At 36.4% G+C, this 22500-nt stretch overlaps 1 protein-coding gene across 1 annotated transcript in view; it reads left to right on the top strand.

Moving 5' to 3' along the window:
- ctc1 (CTS telomere maintenance complex component 1) overlaps window positions 1-22500 on the top strand; it is a 47259-nt gene that overhangs the window by 7184 nt on the left and 17575 nt on the right. Inside the window, exons 4-15 of the mRNA XM_077225147.1 lie at window positions 443-648; window positions 5554-5686; window positions 6452-6703; window positions 7073-7201; window positions 9143-9366; window positions 9809-9959; window positions 10588-10915; window positions 12464-12578; window positions 12837-13245; window positions 18090-18179; window positions 19183-19311; window positions 19416-19471. Of these exons, the coding sequence (XP_077081262.1) occupies window positions 443-648; window positions 5554-5686; window positions 6452-6703; window positions 7073-7201; window positions 9143-9366; window positions 9809-9959; window positions 10588-10915; window positions 12464-12578; window positions 12837-13245; window positions 18090-18179; window positions 19183-19311; window positions 19416-19471 (2222 nt within the window). The remainder of the gene's footprint in view (window positions 1-442; window positions 649-5553; window positions 5687-6451; window positions 6704-7072; window positions 7202-9142; window positions 9367-9808; window positions 9960-10587; window positions 10916-12463; window positions 12579-12836; window positions 13246-18089; window positions 18180-19182; window positions 19312-19415; window positions 19472-22500) is intronic.

Here is a 22500-nt window from a genome sequence, read left to right as displayed (position 1 = left end):
TTTGGTGCTTAAAGTGCTTGAATTTGATGTTTTGAAATGTAAGTCCTGGAAAACCCTTGAAAACAGCCATATTAATGAAAGGGTACTTGAATTATTGAAAGACAGTATATGTGAAATTAGTGTTAAATTTTGTTAATAAAACAATCTTTTCACACAAAATCAACACTGCAATAACTGTATATGATGCATCTTTCATTTTTCAGGTTAATCATATATTCATGTGAGAAAAATCAGTTTGAATAAGGAAAGCGATATCTTTGTCATAGAATCCTTTCAATGGTTAAAGTTTCCACAGTCGTTGCTTGTGTTGCACTTTATTTGTACAGTTTTCTTTTATTAGTTTATTTGTGCTTGAAAGTCCTAGAATTTAATTTTATAACGAACTCTGTTAGAATGATTTCTGAAGGATCATGTGACACTGAAGACGTTGTTTGTCGTCCAGATGCTGATGTCGTCTTGTCTCTGGTTGGGGAGGCTGATGCTGTTTCCCACATGGAACTACATCCCCCAGAATGCACCTGATGCGGGTTACCTAGAGCTGATTGACTCTCCAGTGTGCGTGACCCTGGAGGCCATGGCCTTTGACCCCGGAGGAACCCTGAGTGAGGCCATGAGTGTGACGCGGGCGGCTGAACTTCTGACGCAGAGGTGTGGGATAAACCTTTATAGTTCGGATATAAGCAAAGATGTCTATGGCAGCGATTAAAATAGAGTAAATCACCCTTGGAAAGTAACTGTCGCTTCAAATAACGTCAAATTTACATCGTTACATCAGTAGGTGGAGACAAGTGACAAAATATGTGTTTGTCATTGAATCATTCACTCAAGAGATTTGTTCAAAAGCGTTGATTAATCCAGTAATGAAACAAGTGAATTCTTTATGAGTGAGTCATTGAATCATTCACTCAAGAGATTTGTTGAAAAGCGTTGATTAATCCAGTAATGAAACAAGTGAATTCTTTATGAGTGAGTCATTGAATCATTCACTCAAGAGATTTGTTGAAAAGCGTTGATTAATCCAGTAATGAAACAAGTGAAATCTCTATGAGTGAGTCATTGAATCATTCACTCAAGAGATTTGTTGAAAAGCGTTGATTAATCCAGAAATGAAACAAGTGAATTCTTTATGAGTGAGTCATTGAATCATTCACTCAAGACATTTGTTCAAAAGCGTTGATTAATCCAGTAATGAAACAAGTGAATTCTTTATGAGTGAGTCATTGAATCATTCACTCAAGAGATTTGTTGAAAAGCGTTGATTAATCCAGTAATGAAACAAGTGAATTCTTTATGAGTGAGTCATTGAATCATTCACTCAAGAGATTTGTTCAAAAGCGTTGATTCATCCATAAATGAAACAAGTGAATTCTTTGAGTGAGTCATTGAATCATTCACTCAAGAGATTTGTTCAAAAGCGCTGATTCATCCAGAAGTGAAACAAGTGAAATCTCTATGAGGGAGTCATTGAATCATTCACTCAAGAGATTTTTTCAAAAGCGTTGATTCATCCAGAAATGAAACAATTGAATTCTTTGAGTGAGTCATTGAATCATTCACTCAAGAGATTTGTTGAAAAGCGTTGATTCATCGAGAAATGAAACAAGTGAATTCTTTATGAGTGAGTCATTGAATCATTCACTCAAGAGATTTGTTCAAAAGCGCTGATTCATCCAGAAATGAAACAAGTGAATTCTTTATGAGTGAGTCATTGAATCATTCACTCAAGAGATTTGTTCAAAAGCGTTGATTAATCCAGAAATGAAACAAGTGAAATCTCTATGAGTGAGTCATTGAATCATTCACTCAAGAGATTTGTTGAAAGGCGTTGATTCATCCAGTAATGAAACAAGTGAAATCTCTATGAGTGAGTCATTGAATCATTCACTCAAGAGATTTGTTCAAAAGCGTTGATTAATCCAGAAATGAAACAAGTGAATTCTTTGAGTGAGTCATTGAATCATTCACTCAATAGATTTGTTGAAAAGTGCTGATTCATCCAGTAATGAAACAAGTGAAATCTCTATGAGTGAGTCATTGAATCATTCACTCAAGAGATTTGTTGAAAAGCGTTGATTCATCCAGTAATGAAACAAGTGAAATCTCTATGAGTGAGTCATTGAATCATTCACTCAAGAGATTTGTTGAAAAGCGCTGATTCATCCAGTAAAGAAACAAGTGAATTCTTTGAGTGAGTCATTGAATCGATAGGCTTGTTCGACTTGAACCGGCGCTGCGCAGACCGATCGGTTGATGATATCAAAGTACCGCGAGAGCGATTAGAGAGCAGATGGCTCCTTATGCTTTTGAATCGCTCTCGCGGTACTTTGATGTCATCAACCGATCGGTCTGTGCAGCGCCGGTTCAAGTCGAACAAGCCTATTCACTCAAGAGATTTTTCGAAAAGCGTTGATTCATCCAGAAATGAAACAAGTGAATTCTTTATGAGTGAGTCATTGAATCATTCACTCAAGAGATTTGTTGAAAAGCGTTGATTCATCCAGAAATGAAACAAGTGAATTCTTTGAGTGAGTCATTGAATCATTCACTCAAGAGATTTGTTGAAAAGCGTTGATTCATCCAGAAATGAAACAAGTGAATTCTTTATGAGTGAGTCATTGAATCATTCACTCAAGAGATTTGTTGAAAAGTGTTGATTCATCCAGAAATGATTTTTTTTATTTATTATTTTTTTATTTAAAAAAAAAAAATTATTAAACATTACAAATCATTAAAGCAACACATACAAACATGGAAAAATAAAACAAAAATGACAATAATATAAACAGACACAAATAAGTTGCCAGGGTAACATAAAAACAAGAATGCAGTGCATTCACCTTAAGAGGTCATAAAGGATGAATATATAGATACATTTTTCATTGCTTTGGGATTAACAGAGCTTTGGATAGTTTCCATGTATGTGTCTAGATCATCTTTGAATAGAGAAAAGAGAGGTTTAGAGCCAGTAAATTTTTGCTTATGTATGTGAAATTTAGCTAGAAGGAAACACAAATTAATTATATAGTATTGTCCTGTTTTCTCTTTTGAGTATTCAAACAAACCAAAGAAAAAATCTTTAAAACAGAAAGAAAAGTCACTTACAAAATAGGTTTAGATAAAAATTAACAAATCTGACCAAAATTTCTCTGTGTGGGGACATTGCCATAACAAGTGAATGACGTCTTCCTCAGAAGAGAGACAGAGACAGCAGTCCACTTCAATGTCGGACTTATATCTCCTAAGAAAGTCTTTGGTTGGGTAACATTTGTGAATTAATTTAAAAGTTATTTCTTTAACTTTATTGGTAAGCACTAAGCAGATACTTATGAGACAAAGACCATACTTTTTCCCAAGGTAAATTCTCAACAATATTATTCCAGTATGGTATTACATAAGGAATTGTTATTATCTCTTTCTGGAAGAGAGATCTGATTTTATAATTATTTTTTTGTTGCTCTACAGAAAAGCACACATTTCCGATCATTGTGTCAGTTGGGTTCAAAGAGTGAGTACATGGCCATGGAAATGTAGAAGCTTGCAACAGAGAAGACACTCCAGAGGGAATTGCATTGAAAACAGTGGCATATTCATTAGCAGTTATAGGGAAGTTATATTTCTGTATAAAATCTAAATAGTTGTAAAGTCTGCCCTGTGAATTAAAAAGCTGTCCAACTAAAAGAAAATCGTTTTTGAACCAGTTGTCAAAAAAAAAAGTGATTTATTCTTGTAGAGAATATCCTTATTGTTCCATAAGTAATATCTTTCATCCAGAAATGAAAATAGTGAAGTATTTATGAGTGAGTCATTGAATCATTCACTCAAGAGATTTGTTGAAAAGCGTTGATTCATCCAGAAATGAAAATAGTGAAGTATTTATGAGTGAGTCATTGAATCATTCACTCAAGAGATTTTTTGAAAAGCGTTGATTCATCCAGAAATGAAACAAGTGAATTCTTTGAGTGAGTCATTGAATCATTCACTCAAAAGATCTGTTCAAAAGCGTTGATTCATCCAGAAATGAAAATAGTGAAGTATTTATGAGTGAGTCATTGAATCATACACTCAGGAGATTTGTTCAAAAGCGTTGATTCATCCAGAAATGAAAATAGTGAAGTATTTATGAGTGAGTCATTGAATCATTCACTCAAGAGATTTGTTGAAAAGTGTTGATTCATCCAGAAATGAAACAAGTGAATTCTTTGAGTGAGTCATTGAATCATTCACTCAAGAGATTTGTTGAAAAGTGTTGATTCATCCTGTAATGAAACAAGTGAATTCTTTATGAGTGAGTCATTGAATCATTCACTCAAGAGATTTGTTCAAAAGCGTTGATTAATCCAGAAATGAAACAAGTGAATTCTTTGAGTGAGTCATTGAATCATTCACTCAAGAGATTTGTTGAAAAGCGCTGATTCATCCAGAAATTAAACAAGTGAAATCTCTATGAGTGAGTCATTGAATCATTCACTCAAGAGATTTGTTGAAAAGTGTTGATTCATCCAGAAATGAAAATAGTGAAGTATTTATGAGTGAGTCATTGAATCATTCACTCAAGAGATTTGTTGAAAAGCGTTGATTAATCCAGAAATTAAACAAGTGAATTCTTTATGAGTGAGTCATTGAATCATTCACTCAAGAGATTTTTTCAAAAGCGTTGATTCATCCAGAAATGAAACAAGTGAATTCTTTGAGTGAGTCATTGAATCATTCACTCAAGAGATTTGTTGAAAAGTGTTGATTCATCCTGTAATGAAACAAGTGAATTCTTTATGAGTGAGTCATTGAATCATTCACTCAAGAGATTTGTTCAAAAGCGTTGATTAATCCAGAAATGAAACAAGTGAATTCTTTGAGTGAGTCATTGAATCATTCACTCAAGAGATTTGTTGAAAAGCGCTGATTCATCCAGAAATTAAACAAGTGAAATCTCTATGAGTGAGTCATTGAATCATTCACTCAGGAGATTTGTTCAAAAGCGTTGATTCATCCAGAAATGAAAATAGTGAAGTATTTATGAGTGAGTCATTGAATCATTCACTCAAGAGATTTGTTGAAAAGTGTTGATTCATCCAGAAATGAAACAAGTGAATTCTTTGAGTGAGTCATTGAATCATTCACTCAAGAGATTTGTTGAAAAGTGTTGATTCATCCAGAAATGAAACAAGTGAATTCTTTGAGTGAGTCATTGAATCATTCACTCAAGAGATTTTTTCAAAAGCGTTGATTCATCCAGAAATTAAACAAGTGAATTCTTTATGAGTGAGTCATTGAATCATTCACTCAAGAGATTTTTTCAAAAGCGTTGATTCATCCAGAAATGAAACAAGTGAATTCTTTGAGTGAGTCATTGAATCATTCACTCAAGAGATTTTTTCAAAAGCGTTGATTCATCCAGAAATGAAAATAGTGAAGTATTTATGAGTGAGTCATTCACATAAAATGTTAACATTTAATCAGAACCTCTAGTAAATGACATGTTATTTTGTTGAGTTGTCTCGTTGGTGATCTGTGTTTTGATGATTGTGGATTTATGGCGAGTTGTGTGTGTGACAGGTGTGAGGATCAGGTGTGTGTGTGTGTCGGCGGGCAGGTGAGCGTGGTGTGTCCGCTGCTGCTGATCGCTGGGAAACGCTTCTTCTGCCTCATCCTCAGTGAAGGAGGGTCTTCAGTTCCCGTCTTCATCACGGTGAGTGTTCCAGATGATTAAGGTACCCACATAAATCATCATCTTTCCTCCAGTCATTTTGACCCAAAACTCATTTTTACATTTTTTTTTTTAAATTGAGTGTTCATCAGATGGGTCCAAGACCCCACGACCTTTGTCACACTTGAACTATGAATACACAAACATTTTTTTTAATGGATACGAGGAGTTTTTGGGGTTGAAATTTTAAAAAGTAACAAATCCTTCCCTCTCGGGTCAATCTGACTCCCTCAGGAATTAATGGAATTCAAAAATTCAAAAAATTATTTTATAATGTCTACATGTGTATCTGAATGCACACTGAATATGTATAAATATGCAGCTATAATTCACGTTGGTGATTTTGAATTATTAAATGTCGATATACAATGGTTAGCTACATACTGTTAAAACTAATCGTGCTGTTGATTTATTTATTTCGTTGAGCTGGGCACTACTTGGCAACCGTAGTTATGCATGAAATTGTTAGTTATTTTGAATTCAAGTTGAAAGAATGTGAGGAATGTGCTTAAATTGCTATTTATTTATTATTTATTGATCAAATCTAGTAATTTAAAGGTAAAAAAATGCATTAAAAAATACTATCAAAATTAAATAAGTATAATTTTAGGGCCTCGGGTCATTTTGACCCGCGAGGGAAGGATGATGTTAACCCCAGTTGTGAATGTGAGTTTGCTGTCCAAGATGAGTGTGAACTAAACAATGGCAAGAAAACACACTTTCTGATGAATCTTTCCTGTAACTCAGGAAGCCAAGCATCAGTACTGGAGGCAGTGTGTGTGTGTGGGCCAGAGTGTGTGGATGTCGTCTCTGCGTGTGTGTTCACTGCAGGGTCTGGAGGGACGGCGTGTGTTGTCCGACAGCTGCCAGTCACGTCTTCATCCGCACGACAGCTCAGAACAACCAGACACACACACAGACACACACACACACACACACCTGCCGTCAAGCTCCGCCCCCTCCGTCAGAGTCAAACGCTCCACACTCATCAGCTTTAAGGTGCGGCTCAACAAAAACTACACAATTCAAGGGGTTCATATTTTGAACTAATATATTACTATATTAATATAAACTATTAAACACTATATTATATTTTTTTGTAATTTTTGTATTTTAAATGACTATTTACTATATTATTTTTTTATTATTATTAATATTATTTTATAGCCATATTGATATATGATCACAAAAATGTAGTCAAATTGGTGGAAATAACATAATTTAAAAGAATAAAACGGATAAAATAATTAAAATTCTTGACATTTCGTAAAGCAGGATACTTATATTTCATACTCGTAAACAGAAAAATTCCCTTTAATCAAACAGGTGTGACCTTTGACCTGCGCTGTAACTGTGTTTGATTGACAGGGTACAGTCACGAAGATTTTGAACGCAGAGGCGGGGCTTTATGAGATTGACAGACAGGTGGGGCTTTGTCTGGCCTACCAGCCGGCTCAGAAATGGGGCGGCGGCTTGAGGCCGGGGGCGGAGATTCAGGTGAGTGTGATGTCATCAGGAGAGTGTGATGTCATCACAAAACTAGTAGGGCATTCAACATTTCTGTGAATAAGATTCTGCTTTGATGACTTTATTCACATTCATTCAAATTCTCAAAAATATGCTCAACAATATTCAGACTTATAAAAGCGTGCGTACGCCAGAATGTGTAATTTGCATATGCATATTCATCCACGTGATCCATGTTTAACGGTACAAGACATTATGAAATATGAGAAAATATGCGTAACATTACATTGATAAAAATCATTTAGTAGCCGATCCTTGCCTTGTTTTAGAATAAATAAATCAAATTAGTAAAAAATACATTTCAGAGAAAGTTTTTCTGAGTCTTTTCCATTGGCCAAATAGTATTTTTTAATTGCTTTATATTTTTAATGGAAACAGATAGTGCATTATTGATCATTATTTGCACGAAAATATTTTCTCAGCCCGCGAGTTCTGCTGTTATCATGCGCTCAGCAAACATTAAAACATTTAAACACAGCATGCCACAGGAAAAGTGTTCAAAAGCAGCACATACACTACAAATATTTCTATTTATTAGAATATTGTTGTAACTTCTCAGTAATGATTTCATGTAATTTAAGTGCTTAACTCCATTAATGAGAATGGCATATTTAATCTAAATGTGTAAATATTCTTTTATGTATCTAAACTGTTATTGTGAACTTCACTGTGTTTATGATTAGGACTCTTTTTTTGTGCAGGTGCGCACGTTTTCACGTCAAGTTTGTTTTTATAAATCACAACTTATGCGTGGGAAGTGCACTGCAAAAAAAGATTTTCTTACTCAGTATTTTTGTCTTGTTTCCAGTCCAAATATCAAAAATATCAAAATAATCTTAAATCAAGATGCATTTACTAGATGAGTAAAATGACATAAGATATGAAGTCTCGTTTTCTGGGGGAATTAATCAAAATTAAGTGAGTTTTTGCTTAAAACAAGCAAAATTATCTGCAAATGGGGTAGGAAAAACAATCTAAAGTTTCCGTTTGAATTAAAGGTGGTTGATTATGATTTCACTTTTCTAACTTTAGTTAGTGTGTAATGTTGCTGATTGAGCATAAACAACATCTGCAAAGTTCAAAACAAAGATATTTTCTTTTAAAGAAATTGAAACTACAATTTTTAAGCTTTTTAAGAACTACAACAAACGGCTGATAGGAACTACACAAGCTTCCTCCCGGGTTAGTGACATCACAAACCCTAAAATTGACATAAGCCCCGCCCCCGGGACACGATTTACAGATTACCAAGAGAGAATATGCTAATCAATGACTAGAAGATAACGAACCATTCAGGAATGTTGTCACTTCTTCTCGAGTGTCTGCATCTTTGTCTGACTCCGGTTTGAACATAAAAGGCTAAAAGTTTTAGAAATTTTCAGTGCGTGTGTGTGTGAGGTAATCAAGCTGATAAGGACCAGAGCTGTTGAAGCTCCGCCCCCTGCGCCGGGAGCAGCAGCTCATTTGCATTTAAAGGAACACACACAAAACAGTGTGTTTTTGCTCACCCTCAAAAAGTGACAACTTTAACATGCTATATAGAAATGTCTGTGGGGTATTTTGTGCTAAGACTTCACACACACTCTGGGGACATCAGAGATTTATTTAACATCTTGTGAAAAGGGCGTTACACCACCCGTTTAAGATTATTTTTCTTGCCCCATTGGCACTTGTTTTCCCCCTTAGAAAACATGACATAAAATCTTATGACATTTTACTACTTTAGTAAATGCATCTTGATTTAAATAGTTCTTTTTTAGATATTTGGACTGGAAACTTACTAAGTAAGAAAAGCATTTTTCCAGTGTGGCGTACGCCTCTTTCAGGGCCTGTTTTGTGCGGCGCTACGGTTATAAATGAAACCCCTGATTTCCTCAGAACTAATGATCCAAATACGTCTTTTTTCCGCAGCTTCACAACGTCCACTTCACGTACAACGCTTCCCCGTTCGCTCCGCGAGTCGTGCTGTGCGCGTGTCTGCGCTCCAGCGTACAGATCAGCGCCTTCAGCCGGCTGAGGTCAGAGGTCGAGGCGTCGGGGTCACATGGTCCGCTGCAGCGCCTCCTGCTGGAGAGGAATCTGGGTGTGTCGCAGTATCTGTGGCTCTGCTACTGCCATAACGCCGTGAGCGAGAGGTGATGACCACCACACACACCGCACTGTTTAACAACGAGTTTAAAGAACAAATCAAATTAATGAAGATTGCGATAATCAGATATCAATCAGTGTATGCGCTGTGTGTTTCAGAGTGAAGCACAGCACTGTGTGTATTTACACGCGAGCAGCGCAGTGTTTTCAGCCTCTGTTCACAGTAAATACTTGGAGTTTGAGTCGCTATAGTTGCAATGAGGAGCTCTTATCAACAAAAGAGACGTGGTTTTCCGTCGCAATGAAAACTTGGTGGTTTACGTTTGAAAATGAAGAAATTAACAGTTTTAATATTAGTATTGTCATTTTATATGGTTATACTGTAAAATAAAATTCCTATTCTATTTATTATTTTATTTTATGTCTTATAAATCACAATTATATTTTCGTGCAGCTGTACCTCAAACAGTGTGTGTGTGTGTGTGTCAGGTTGTGTCCTCGCTGGGTGAGAGCGGAGCGAGTGTGTGTGGTCGCCACGCGGCTGTTGGACCTAGTGTGTGAGGCTGAACAGAAGACACAGAAAAAGAGGAACATTTACAGAGAGATGATACAGGAACCGCACCAATGCCCTGTTACCACGGTAACACACACATACCCTGTTACCACAGTAACACCCACTCATGCCGTTACCATGGTAACATACATACACACATACCCTGTTACCACAGTAACACCCACTCATGCCGTTACCATGGTAACATACATACACATACATGTTACCACAGTAATACACTCACACATATCCTGTTACCATGGTAACATACACACATGCCCTGTTACCACGGTAACACCCACACATACCCTGTTACCACAGTATCAAAGTATTTTTTTCACCACTCACACATACACCGTTACCATAGTAACACCCTCATATACCTTTACCATAGTAACTTACACACATACTCTGTTACCATGGTAACATACACATACCCTGTTACCACGGTAATACACCCACACATACCGTGTTACCACGTTAACACCCACACCTGTCGTTACCATGGTAACACACATATACTCTGTTACTACGGTGACACACAAACCCTGTTACCATGGTTATAAACACATACACTGTTACCACAGTAACATGCATCAGTTAATTGCTAGAGGAAAATCATATGAATCATTGCAATTTGATCATTGATGTTTTTTTTCCACCAATGATTTTTGATGCACAACAATTTTTCTCTCTCTCTCTCTGTGTGTGTCAGTACTGTGTGCGCTGGCCGTCCGTGGCGCTGTGGTCAGTGAGACAGGTGTGTGAGTGGATGGAACGTGAGGTGTGGGTGTCTCTCTCTCTGCCGTCTCTCCTCCCTCCCTCAGCTGGTCACATGACCTCGCTGGAGCTGAACGCTTCGCTGTCCTGGTCCACACACTCGGTCCCGCTCACACACACACACTCGGACCCGCTGCTGTTACTGGGGGTTCTGGAGCTGAGCTCGACCCGTGCCACGCTGCGGCTCAGAGACCAGACGCACGCGCTCGACTGTGTGTGTGTCCAAACCGGCCAATCAGGAGCCATCGACACAGCCTGGCAGGGTAATCACACACTCACACTCAACATGACTATTATTATTATTACAAATTACGTATTACTGTTTTTTATGTGACAGCAGTATTAGTTTAGATTTTATTAATATTTTGAATTAGCTTTTATTTTTATATTTTTAGTTTTCATGTTAATTAAAGTAAAAGGAGCAGTGTGCAAATTTTATCGCCATCTAGTGGTGAGTTTGTGAATTGCACCCAACAGAACGGCAGACAGGAAGTGATGTCGTCGTCTGAGACAGTTAAACAATGAGCTTTCTTTACAAAGATTAAGTAAGAAATTAGGTTTACTTAATTATTCAGTAAAACGATATGTTATTGTAAATATTATTTGAATATTATTGTTCATCATTGTGTCAGTGTTTTATTCGCTGACTTTAGCCGCTTCTTTATACGACGAACAATATAGTGACGAAACGTGTTTGTGCGTTCAAGGCCACCGTAGAAACATGTCGATGTAAGGAGACCCGCGTAGAAATGCCTCATTCTAAGGCAATAAAACATAACGGTTTATTATGTAAGTTCTTTATACACCACTGAAAACATAGTTATGAATATGATATTGCATTTCTGTCAACAGATCCTCCTAAATATTACACAATGCACCTTAAATATTTAGTTATTTTGTTATGTGCTTTTTTATATTGATATTTATATGTTTAAATTTTTTTTTTTTCAGTTTTAGTTTTTATTTCTTTCTTAACTTAAACTTATTTCAGTTTATTGCTAAGGCAACAGTTGTAATTTTCATTTAGTTTAAGTTTTTTACAACGCATACTTATATTTTATTTGATTCCAGCTTTATTTAAATAAACATCATTTTTTTATAGTTTGTTAAAAATAACCGTGTATAACAGCATTGCATAAAAACCTGTACGAACAGCACAAATATTTTTACATAAGCAATGGCATGAAACGGAAATGGTGACAGTTTTTTCTTCTTAAACGAGAAAAAACGTGGGATGGGACAAGTGTCGTTATTTTTTAACTAAAACTACATTTTTGTTAATTTAAATATTAGTTGGAAAACCTAAACGAAAATATTAAATTGGCAAGTAAACTAACTGAAATAAAATAGGTTTACGTTGAAGCACTACAGTTACTAACTAAAATTGAATAGAAAATAAATAAAGCACGTAACAAAGTGAATCAAATTAAACTAAAATCAGAAAATATAAAAGTAAAATCTTTAATAAACTATAATATAATGTAATAACACGCTGGGCTTATTATGAGTGGACACGCCCCCTACTGCTTATTGGCTCACTCTCTCTCCTCCCCCATCATGAGTGGACACGCCCCCTACTGTTTATTGGCTCACTCTCCTCCCCCATCATGCGTGGACACGCCCCCTACTGCTGATTGGCTGCTAGTGTTTTGTGCTGTTGGTCCAGTCCACTTTCAAGCGTTTCTCAGAAATCGCTTACTGCTTAATTGCGTGTAAACATGCTCAGTGCTTTTAACAGATGTTCAGGGTTGTTGAGTGAAACTCTCGTGGCTTATTTCTTGAGGTGTGTATTTGTGTGTGTGTGTGTTAAGGCTGTCTAGTGTGTGTGCGGCGGTGTACTTTAGTCATGGAGAGGTTCATGAAGACAAATTTCCCTTCCTGGAAACACCTGGATCAGCCAAGTTACATCATACACAAACACTGCAGGTACACACACACAGTCACACACACACACACACACACACACACCTAAACACACTGCAGGTACACACTCACACTCTCTCTCTCTCACACACACACACACACACACACACACACACACACACACACACACACACACACACACGCAGATATTTATGTGCAGTAGCACATTTCATACATTCAAAGTGCTTTACATAAAAAGTGGTTAAAATAATAGTAAAAAGATCTCAAAATAGGAATAAAAAATGATGTGTGTGTGTGCAGGGTTTATCTGCAGCTCCGTGTGGATGATCTGACCATCATCAGTCCGTCTGCTGCCATGAGCCGCCGTCTGTCGGAGAGAGGAGAGGAATCCGCTCCGAGACCTCTGACCCCTGCGGCGGCGCCCGAACGACCTCTGACCCCTGCGACGGCGGCCAAACGACCTCTGACCCCTGCGGCGGCGCCCGAACGACCTCTGACCCCTGCAGCGTGTGTGAGTCTGCTCCTCCGGCTGGAGAGCAAGCAGGGCGTGATGCTCCAGAACGGCTCCGGCGCGGGTCACACACACACACACACACTGCAGCTGGGCTTCGTGTGTCGAGCCGCGTGTCTGGGAGACGCTCAGCGCTGGCAAAACGACCCCAGGAACTGCAGGATGCAAGAGCGGGAGCGAGACGGAGGACTTCGGAAGGTCAGGAGCGCTGTCATGTTAAGGCCTGTTCACACCAAGAACGATAACTATAACGATAACTATATTAGCGAACACCACAAAGAACGATAACTATAACGATAACTATATTAGCGAACACCACAAAGAACGATAACTATAACGATAACTATATTAGCGAACACCACAAAGAACGATAACTATAACGATAACTATATTAGCGTTCACACCAAGAACGATAACTAACGATAACTATATTAGCGTTCACACCAAGAACGATAACTATAACGATAACTATATTAGCGTTCACACCAAGAACGATAACTATAACGATAACTATATTAGCGTTCACACCAAGAACGATAACTATAACGATAACTATATAAGTGTTTACACCAAGAACGATTACTATAACGCTAACTATATTAGCGTTCACACCAAAAACGATAACTATAACGATAACTATATTAGCGTTCACACCAAAAACGATAACTATAACGATAACTATATTAGCGTTCACACCAAAAACGATAACTATAACGATAACTATATTAGCGTTCACACCAAGAACGATAACTAACGATAACTATATTAGCGTTCACACCAAGAACGATAACTATAACGATAACTATATTAGCGTTCACACCAAGAACGATAACTATAACGATAACTATATTAGCGTTCACACCAAGAACGATAACTATAACGATAACTATATAAGTGTTTACACCAAGAACGATTACTATAACGCTAACTATATTAGCGTTCACACCAAAAACGATAACTATAACGATAACTATATTAGCGTTCACACCAAAAACGATAACTATAACGATAACTATATTAGCGTTCACACCAAAAACGATAACTATAACGATAACTATATTAGCGTTCACACCAAGAACGATAACTATAACGATAACTATATTAGTGTTCACACCAAGAACGATTACTATAACGATAACTATATTAGTGTTCACACCAAGAACGATTACTATAGCGATAACTATATTAGCGTTCACACCAAGAACGATTACTGTAACGATAACTATATTAGCGTTCACACCAAGAACGATAACTATAACGATAACTATATTAGTGTTCACACCAAGAACGATAACTATAACGATAACTATATTAGTGTTCACACCAAGAACGATAACTATAACGATAACTATATTAGTGTTCACACCAAGAACGATAACTATAACGATAACTATATTAGTGTTCACACCAAGAACGATAACTATAACGATAACTATATTAGTGTTCACACCAAGAACGATAACTATAACGATAACTATATTAGTGTTCACACCAAGAACGATTACTATAGCGATAACTATATTAGCGTTCACACCAAGAACGATAACTATAACGATAACTATATTAGTGTTCACACCAAGAACGATAACTATAACGATAACTATATTAGTGTTCACACCAAGAACGATAACTATAACGATAACTATATTAGTGTTCACACCAAGAACGATAACTATAACGATAACTATATTAGTGTTCACACCAAGAACGATAACTATAACGATAACTATATTAGTGTTCACACCAAGAACGATAACTATAACGATAACTATATTAGTGTTCACACCAAGAACGATTACTATAGCGATAACTATATTAGCGTTCACACCAAGAACGATAACTATAACGATAACTATATTAGTGTTCACACCAAGAACGATAACTATAACGATAACTATATTAGTGTTCACACCAAGAACGATAACTATAACGATAACTATATTAGCGTTCACACCAAAAACGATAACTATAACGATAACTATATTAGCGTTCACACCAAGAACGATTACTATAACGATAACTATATTAGTGTTCACACCAAGAACGATAACTATAACGATAACTATATTAGTGTTCACACCAAGAACGATAACTATAACGATAACTATATTAGTGTTCACACCAAGAACGATTACTATAACGATAACTATATTAGCGTTCACACCAAGAACGATAACTATAACGATAACTATATTAGCGTTCACACCAAGAACGATAACTATAACGATAACTATATTAGTGTTCACACCAAGAACGATTACTATAACGATAACTATATTGGCGTTCACACCAAGAACGATAACTATAACGATAACTATATTAGTGTTCACACCAAGAACGATTACTATAACGATAACTATATTAGCGTTCACACCAAGAACGATAACTATAACGATAACTATATTAGCGTTCACACCAAGAACGATAACTATAACGATAACTATATTAGTGTTCACACCAAGAACGATTACTATAACGATAACTATATTAGTGTTCACACCAAGAACGATAACTATAACGATAACTATATTAGCGTTCAGACCAAGAATGATAACTATAACGATAACTATATTAGCGTTCACACCAAGAACGATAACAATAACGATAACTATATTAGTGTTCACACCAAGAACGATAACTATAACGATAACTATATTAGCGTTCACACCAAAAACGATAACTATAACGATAACTATATTAGCGTTCACACCAAGAACGATAACTATAACGATAACTATATTAGTGTTCACACCAAGAACGATTACTATAACGATAACTATATTAGCGTTCACACCAAGAACGATAACTATAACGATAACAATATTAGCGTTCACACCAAGAACGATAACTATAACGATAACTATATTAGCGTTCACACCAAGAACGATAACTATAACGATAACTATATTAGCGTTCACACCAAGAACGATAACTATAACGATAACTATATTAGTGTTCACACCAAGAACGATAACTATAACGATAACTATATTAGCGTTCACACCAAGAACGATAACTATAGCGATAACTATATTAGCGTTCACACCAAGAACGATAACTATAACGATAACTATATTAGCGTTCACACCAAGAACGATAACTATAACGATAACTATATAAGTGTTTACACCAAGAACGATAACTATAACGATAACTATATTAGTGTTCACACCAAGAACGATTACTATAACGATAACTATATTAGCGTTCACACCAAGAACGATAACTATAACGGTAACTATATTAGCGTTCAGACCAAGAATGATAACTATAACGATAACTATATTAGCGTTCACACCAAGAACGATAACTATAACGATAACTATATTAGTGTTCACACCAAGAACGATTACTATAACGATAACTATATTGGCGTTCACACCAAGAACGATAACTATAACGATAACTATATTAGTGTTCACACCAAGAACGATAACTATAACGATAACTATATTAGCGTTCAGACCAAGAATGATAACTATAACGATAACTATATTAGCGTTCACACCAAGAACGATAACTATAACGATAACTATATTAGTGTTCACACCAAGAACGATAACTATAACGATAACTATATTAGCGTTCACACCAAAAACGATAACTATAACGATAACTATAACTATATTAGCGTTCACACCAAGAACGATAACTATAACGATAACTATATTAGTGTTCACACCAAGAACGATAACTATAACGATAACTATATTAGCGTTCACACCAAGAACGATAACTATAACGATAACTATATTAGTGTTCACACCAAGAACGATTACTATAACGATAACTATATTAGCGTTCACACCAAGAACGATAACTATAACGATAACAATATTAGCGTTCACACCAAGAACGATAACTATAACGATAACTATATTAGCGTTCACACCAAGAACGATAACTATAACGATAACTATATTAGTGTTCACACTAAGAACGATAAATATAAAGATAATGATAACTATAACGATAACTATATTTGCGTTCACACCAAGAACGATAACTATAGCTATACCTATAAAGATAAATATAACGATAACTATATTAGCGTTCACACCAAGAACAATAACTATAACTATACCTATAACGATAACTATATTAGCGTTCACACCAAGAATGATAACTATAACTATACCTATAACGATAACTATATTAGCGTTCACACCAAGAATGATAACTATAACTATACCTATAACGATAACTATATTAGCGTTCACACCAAGAATGATAACTATAACTATACCTATAACGATAACTATATTAGCGTTCACACCAAGAATGATAACTATATTAGCTTTCACACCAAGAACGATAACTATAAAGATAACTACAACGTTAACTATATTAGCGTTTACACCAAGAACGATAACTATAAAGATAACTACAACGTTAACTATATTAGCGTTCACACCAAGAACGATAACTATAATAACTATTAGCGTTCACACCAAGAACGATAACTATAAAGATAACTATAACGATAACTATATTAGTGTTCACACAAAGAACGATAACTATAAAGATAACTATAACGATAACTATATTAGCGTTCACACCAAGAACGATAACTATAATAACTATTAGCGTTCACACCAAGAACGATAACTAAAAAGATAACTACAACGTTAACTATATTAGCGTTCACACCAAGAACGATAAATATAAAGATAACTATAACGATAGCTATAATGATAACGATAACTATAAAAATAACTAACGATAACGGTATCTATAACGATAACTATATTATTGTTCACATCAAGAACGATAACTATAGTAACTATTAGCGTTCACACCAAGAACGATAACTATAAAGATAACTATAACGATAACTATATTAGCGTTCACACCAAGAACGATAAATAAAAAGATAACTATAACGATAGCTATAATGATAACGATAACTATAAAAATAACTAACGATAACGGTATCTATAACGATAACTATATTAGTGTTCACATGAAGAACGATAACTATAACGATGACTAGATTATATATTCTGGATATCTAGTGTATCTGCTGATGTGTGTGTTTGCAGATTGAGCTGCACTTCATGGGTTCGTGTGTTCGCTGGTTCCCCGTCCTTCATCCTGGGTGTGTGTACAGATTAATCGCACTCAACACCGCGGTACGACTCGCTTTCTTTCATCATTTTACTGTTTCTGATATTAGACTCTTTATTCTGATCAAGAACTGCCCACTTCAACAGGAAGACACCGTCTGACGGACATGTACAGCTTCTTCTTCTTGTTTTTGTTCTTGTTCTTGTTCTTGTTCTTCTTCTTCTGCTAAATCATGCTAGAAGCACTAGCAATGTACTAAATTATGCTAACAATGTACTAAATAATACTAGCAACATGTTAAAACATGTTAGCAAAATGTGGTAAATCATGCTAGAAGCACTAGCAATGTTTTAAATCATGCTAGCAACATACTAAATCATGCTTGGTGCTAATTCATGTTAAAAACATGCTAGCAGTGCTAAATCATGCAAAATCATGTTAGCAATGTGTTAAATAATGTGAGAAACATTTTAAAAAGTGTTAATAATGTGTTAAATCATGTTAGCAATTTGTTAAATCATGTTGGCATCATGCTAAACATGTTAGCAATGTGCCAATTTATGCAAGAAACATGTTAGCAACATACTAAATCATGTTAGCACACACCAAATCATGTTAGCAGTGTGTTAATTCATGTTAAAAACCTACTAGCAACGTGTTAAATCATGCTAACAACGGTAAAACATGTTAGCAATGTGTTGACTACGTCTAAAACATTTCTACAATGTGCTGAATCATGTTAACAATAAATTATATTATGCTACAAACATACTAGCAACGTACTAAATCATGCTAGCAATGTTAAAACATTTTAACAATGTGCTAAATCATGCTAGCAATGTGTTAAATCATGCTAGTAAAATGTTAGCGATGTGTTAAAGGGACAGTACACCAAAAAATTATCATTCTTTCATCATTTACTCACATTTTATCATGTCGATCCAAACCTGTATGGCTGTCCTTCCGTGAAACATAAAAAAATATACTTTGAAAAATGTTAGGCGTAGAAGTCACAGGTTTGAATGACATGACTGCGAGTTAATGATGTCATCTCTCTGCCTGTCTCAGGATGTGAGTGTGTTAAAGGCCACAGGTGTTTCTGCGAGGGGCGGAGTCACACAGCTCATTAGCCCCGCCCTCCTGCTGCAGCCGCAGTGGCGCTTGCACACGCTAACAGACACGCTAACAGACGAGCAGGTACAGATCCTCTTAGTTTAGCACATCACGCTAAACTAAACGAAACTGAGAAATGTTTCCTCGGGAACTAGCTGAAATAAAACAAGTTTGCTTTTGTATTCCAGTGTCATCAGTCAGGTGTTCCTGCGCTCATGAGCGTATCTGAGGTTCTCCACAGCAGGTGACGATTATCCGCTACAGCTAAACACATCTTTAAACGTGTGTGTGTGTGTGTGTGTGTCTGTGAGAGACCTCTTCAGTCAGTCATGTATAGATACACTGCAAAAAATGCTTTTCTTACTCAGTATTTGTGTCTTGTTTCCAGTCCAAATGTCAAACATTTCTTAAATCAAGATGCATTTACTGAAGTAGTAAAATGACATAAGATATTAAGTCTTGCTTTCTGATGAATTTAATCAAAATTATGCAAGTTTTTGCTTAAAAAAGCAAAATTATCTGCCAATGGGGTAAGAAAAATAATGTTGTTTCTGTTTGACTTAAGATTATTTTTTCAGATAATTTTGCTTTTTAATTTTTATTTATTTCCCCAGAAAACAAGACTTATTTAATGTAATCTTATGTAATTTTACTCAGCTAGTAAATGCATCTTGTTTTAAGAAATGTTTGATATTTGCACTGAAAACAAGACGAAAATACTGAGTAAGAAAGGCATTTTTTGCAGCGTAGTGTATACATGTACAGTAATAATTGTTATAAATATGTTATTCCAGTGTGATATTTTTGATTTTTTTTAATAGTGAAATCAAATTATAGATATAAACTCACTAAATGTGATTATTATATATCTACACAATTTTAAACAATCATAATAATAATGTGTGTAGTAACAGTTGTAGCAAATTAGCTCTATGAAATATTAACAACCAATCATAACTTGTTATAATTGATTATGAATATTTGTATCAGTTAATCGGGTTAACTTGATGTAGCTACATCAACATTACAACCAATTACTCGGTTCATCCTGTGAACCCTCAATATTGTTTATTAATTAATTAATAGAAATGTACATTTCCCGGGCATGGGAAATGTTTTTCTGACTAAGTACTACTAAGAGCAAGTAATAGTCAAGATCGATATGATTATTGGCTTCAAGATATGAGCTTGAGACACGGACAACTTTACGTGTGATATGAACAAGACTTTATTAACTAGACTAAACATTTAAACTACTCTAACATACACATACATACATATATACAGTTTACCGAGGGAAAGAGAGCTGAAGAAGAATACAGGAAAGCAAGAAGTTATAGCATTGTTTCAAATTCAGCAGATCAACAGCCTTGAGCAAACCATCAGTTTAATTCCAACATGCCCTTCTTTAAAAGGTGTAAGTGTAATTAAACTGTCCTGATGCAATTTGTTGAGGCTCCTGTAGATCTTTGCTGAATGGAAAGACAAGGCCGCAGCCGGGCACAAGCTTGCGGTCCTTAGACAACTTCTCGTTCAGCATCATCTTCACATCAGGATTTCAGAAAGGGACTAAGGCCCCCATCCACACTACTGCGTTTTAGTTTAGAAACGGAGAATTAAAACGAATACGATCTCCGTCCACACCAGCGTTTCAGCTGCGTATTAGAACTGATCTCCGTCCACATTAAAGTGACTGTAAACGCGGATCACGTGACCATTCTCCTACACTGGGCGTGCGCGTGCCGGTGTAAACAGGAAACAGATCGACTATTCCTCAGATTTCGCTGAGGTTGATAAGTGCCGATCAGGACATTCAAAAGTTTTCGCATCATTCCTCAGGAACTACAACTTCATTGATAAAATGATCCCACCATGCGCTGGTTCTTCCCGGCTTAACCCAAAACCGACGCTCCATGTACGGTCGATTCCGCCGCTGCACACGGAGTCACAGATCGCTGGAATAATAGCTAGCCTCCGGCGCATGTCAGTTATAGCATTGTGAAATGCAGAATTTAATTGCGCTAGCGTAACTGTTAGTCCCGGCTGTTGTTGTATGTTTTCTTCCGTTGTATGACAGCCAATCAGAGAGCCGAGCGTGAGCCTCTGCGTCATCGTTTCTAAAGTCCTCCGTTTTGACCCGTCTTCACTAAAACACCCTCCGGAGATTCAAAACGAAGAATGGGGTCCGCAGCGTTTCTAAACTTCTCCGTTTTAGCTCTTCGTTTTTGTCGTTTTAGTGTGGACGGGAGGTGCAAACGTAGCAAAAGGTCTCCGTTTCTAAACTAACAGTGGCAGTAGCAGTGTGGATGGGGCCTAAGAGAAAGAGAGAGCTAAGAGAAGCTTAGAAGAGCAAAAAAAAGTCAAGAGAGTCAAGAGATGCGATATAAAGCCTGAGAAAGGTCCCGCCTCTCAGGGTTGGCTCGGCCAATAAGGAAGGTGGAAGTTCCAGGCGGGAGAATTTGGTTTATGGCTCTTTGTTTTAAAGGGTGCGCATTTGCATGTGCCCGCTGGAGGGGTGGTAGCGATGAAGAAACTATGAAAGATTCTTGTAATAATAATATGTTGTTGTTATCGACATATCATGTACACAATCATTTCAATCTTCAAAGTACCAAGTTATAGAGACCAAATATGCCACACATATGATTTTGGTTTACCATAGTATGCAAAGTCTGAAACGTTAACTCATTAGAGTTTACAAGAAAAAAACAACATAAAAGGAAAATCATGAGATGGGAAAATTAGATACATGTTTATACATTTCACAACTGGTTATATATATAACATATATATGATTAGCAGGGTTTTTTACTCCTTTTCAGAAGAGTCACAGCCCTCTGCACATTCCTTTTTTGGGGTCGTAAAGTGTATCAGTGTAAAGGCCCGTTCACACCGGGACGATATTCGCCGACGTGATTAAACAAAGGGCGCCAATGTGAGTGATCACTACGACGCGGAAAACGCCACGCGTAAACGCGTCATTTAAAAAAAAAACACCTCGGGTTTGTTTTTTTGGTTTGACGCGCAGCGTCAAAAACTATCCGACCAATGAGATTGGCGCTTTTGCTCACGTGTCTGGAGCTTCTGAAGTTACAGTAAAACACAACTTGGGGGCGCTCAAACACAAAACGGTCTTGCCGAGCACATATACGTAACGGCGAGGAAGATATACGCCAAGTAGCGTCTACACACTCCCGGGAAGAAAACGCTGGCGAATAACGCGCGCCGATATCCGTCCCGGTGTGTACGGCCCTTAACAGGACACTGAGCTCT

This window comes from Siphateles boraxobius, unplaced genomic scaffold, assembly GCF_051911475.1.
Source record: "Siphateles boraxobius isolate OS27281-9 unplaced genomic scaffold, OSU_SipBor_1 126, whole genome shotgun sequence".
In the NCBI taxonomy this organism is placed as follows: domain Eukaryota; kingdom Metazoa; phylum Chordata; class Actinopteri; order Cypriniformes; family Leuciscidae; genus Siphateles; species Siphateles boraxobius.
The sequence above is the reverse complement of the archived record's forward strand: the minus strand, read 5'-3'. Positions and strand labels throughout refer to the sequence as shown.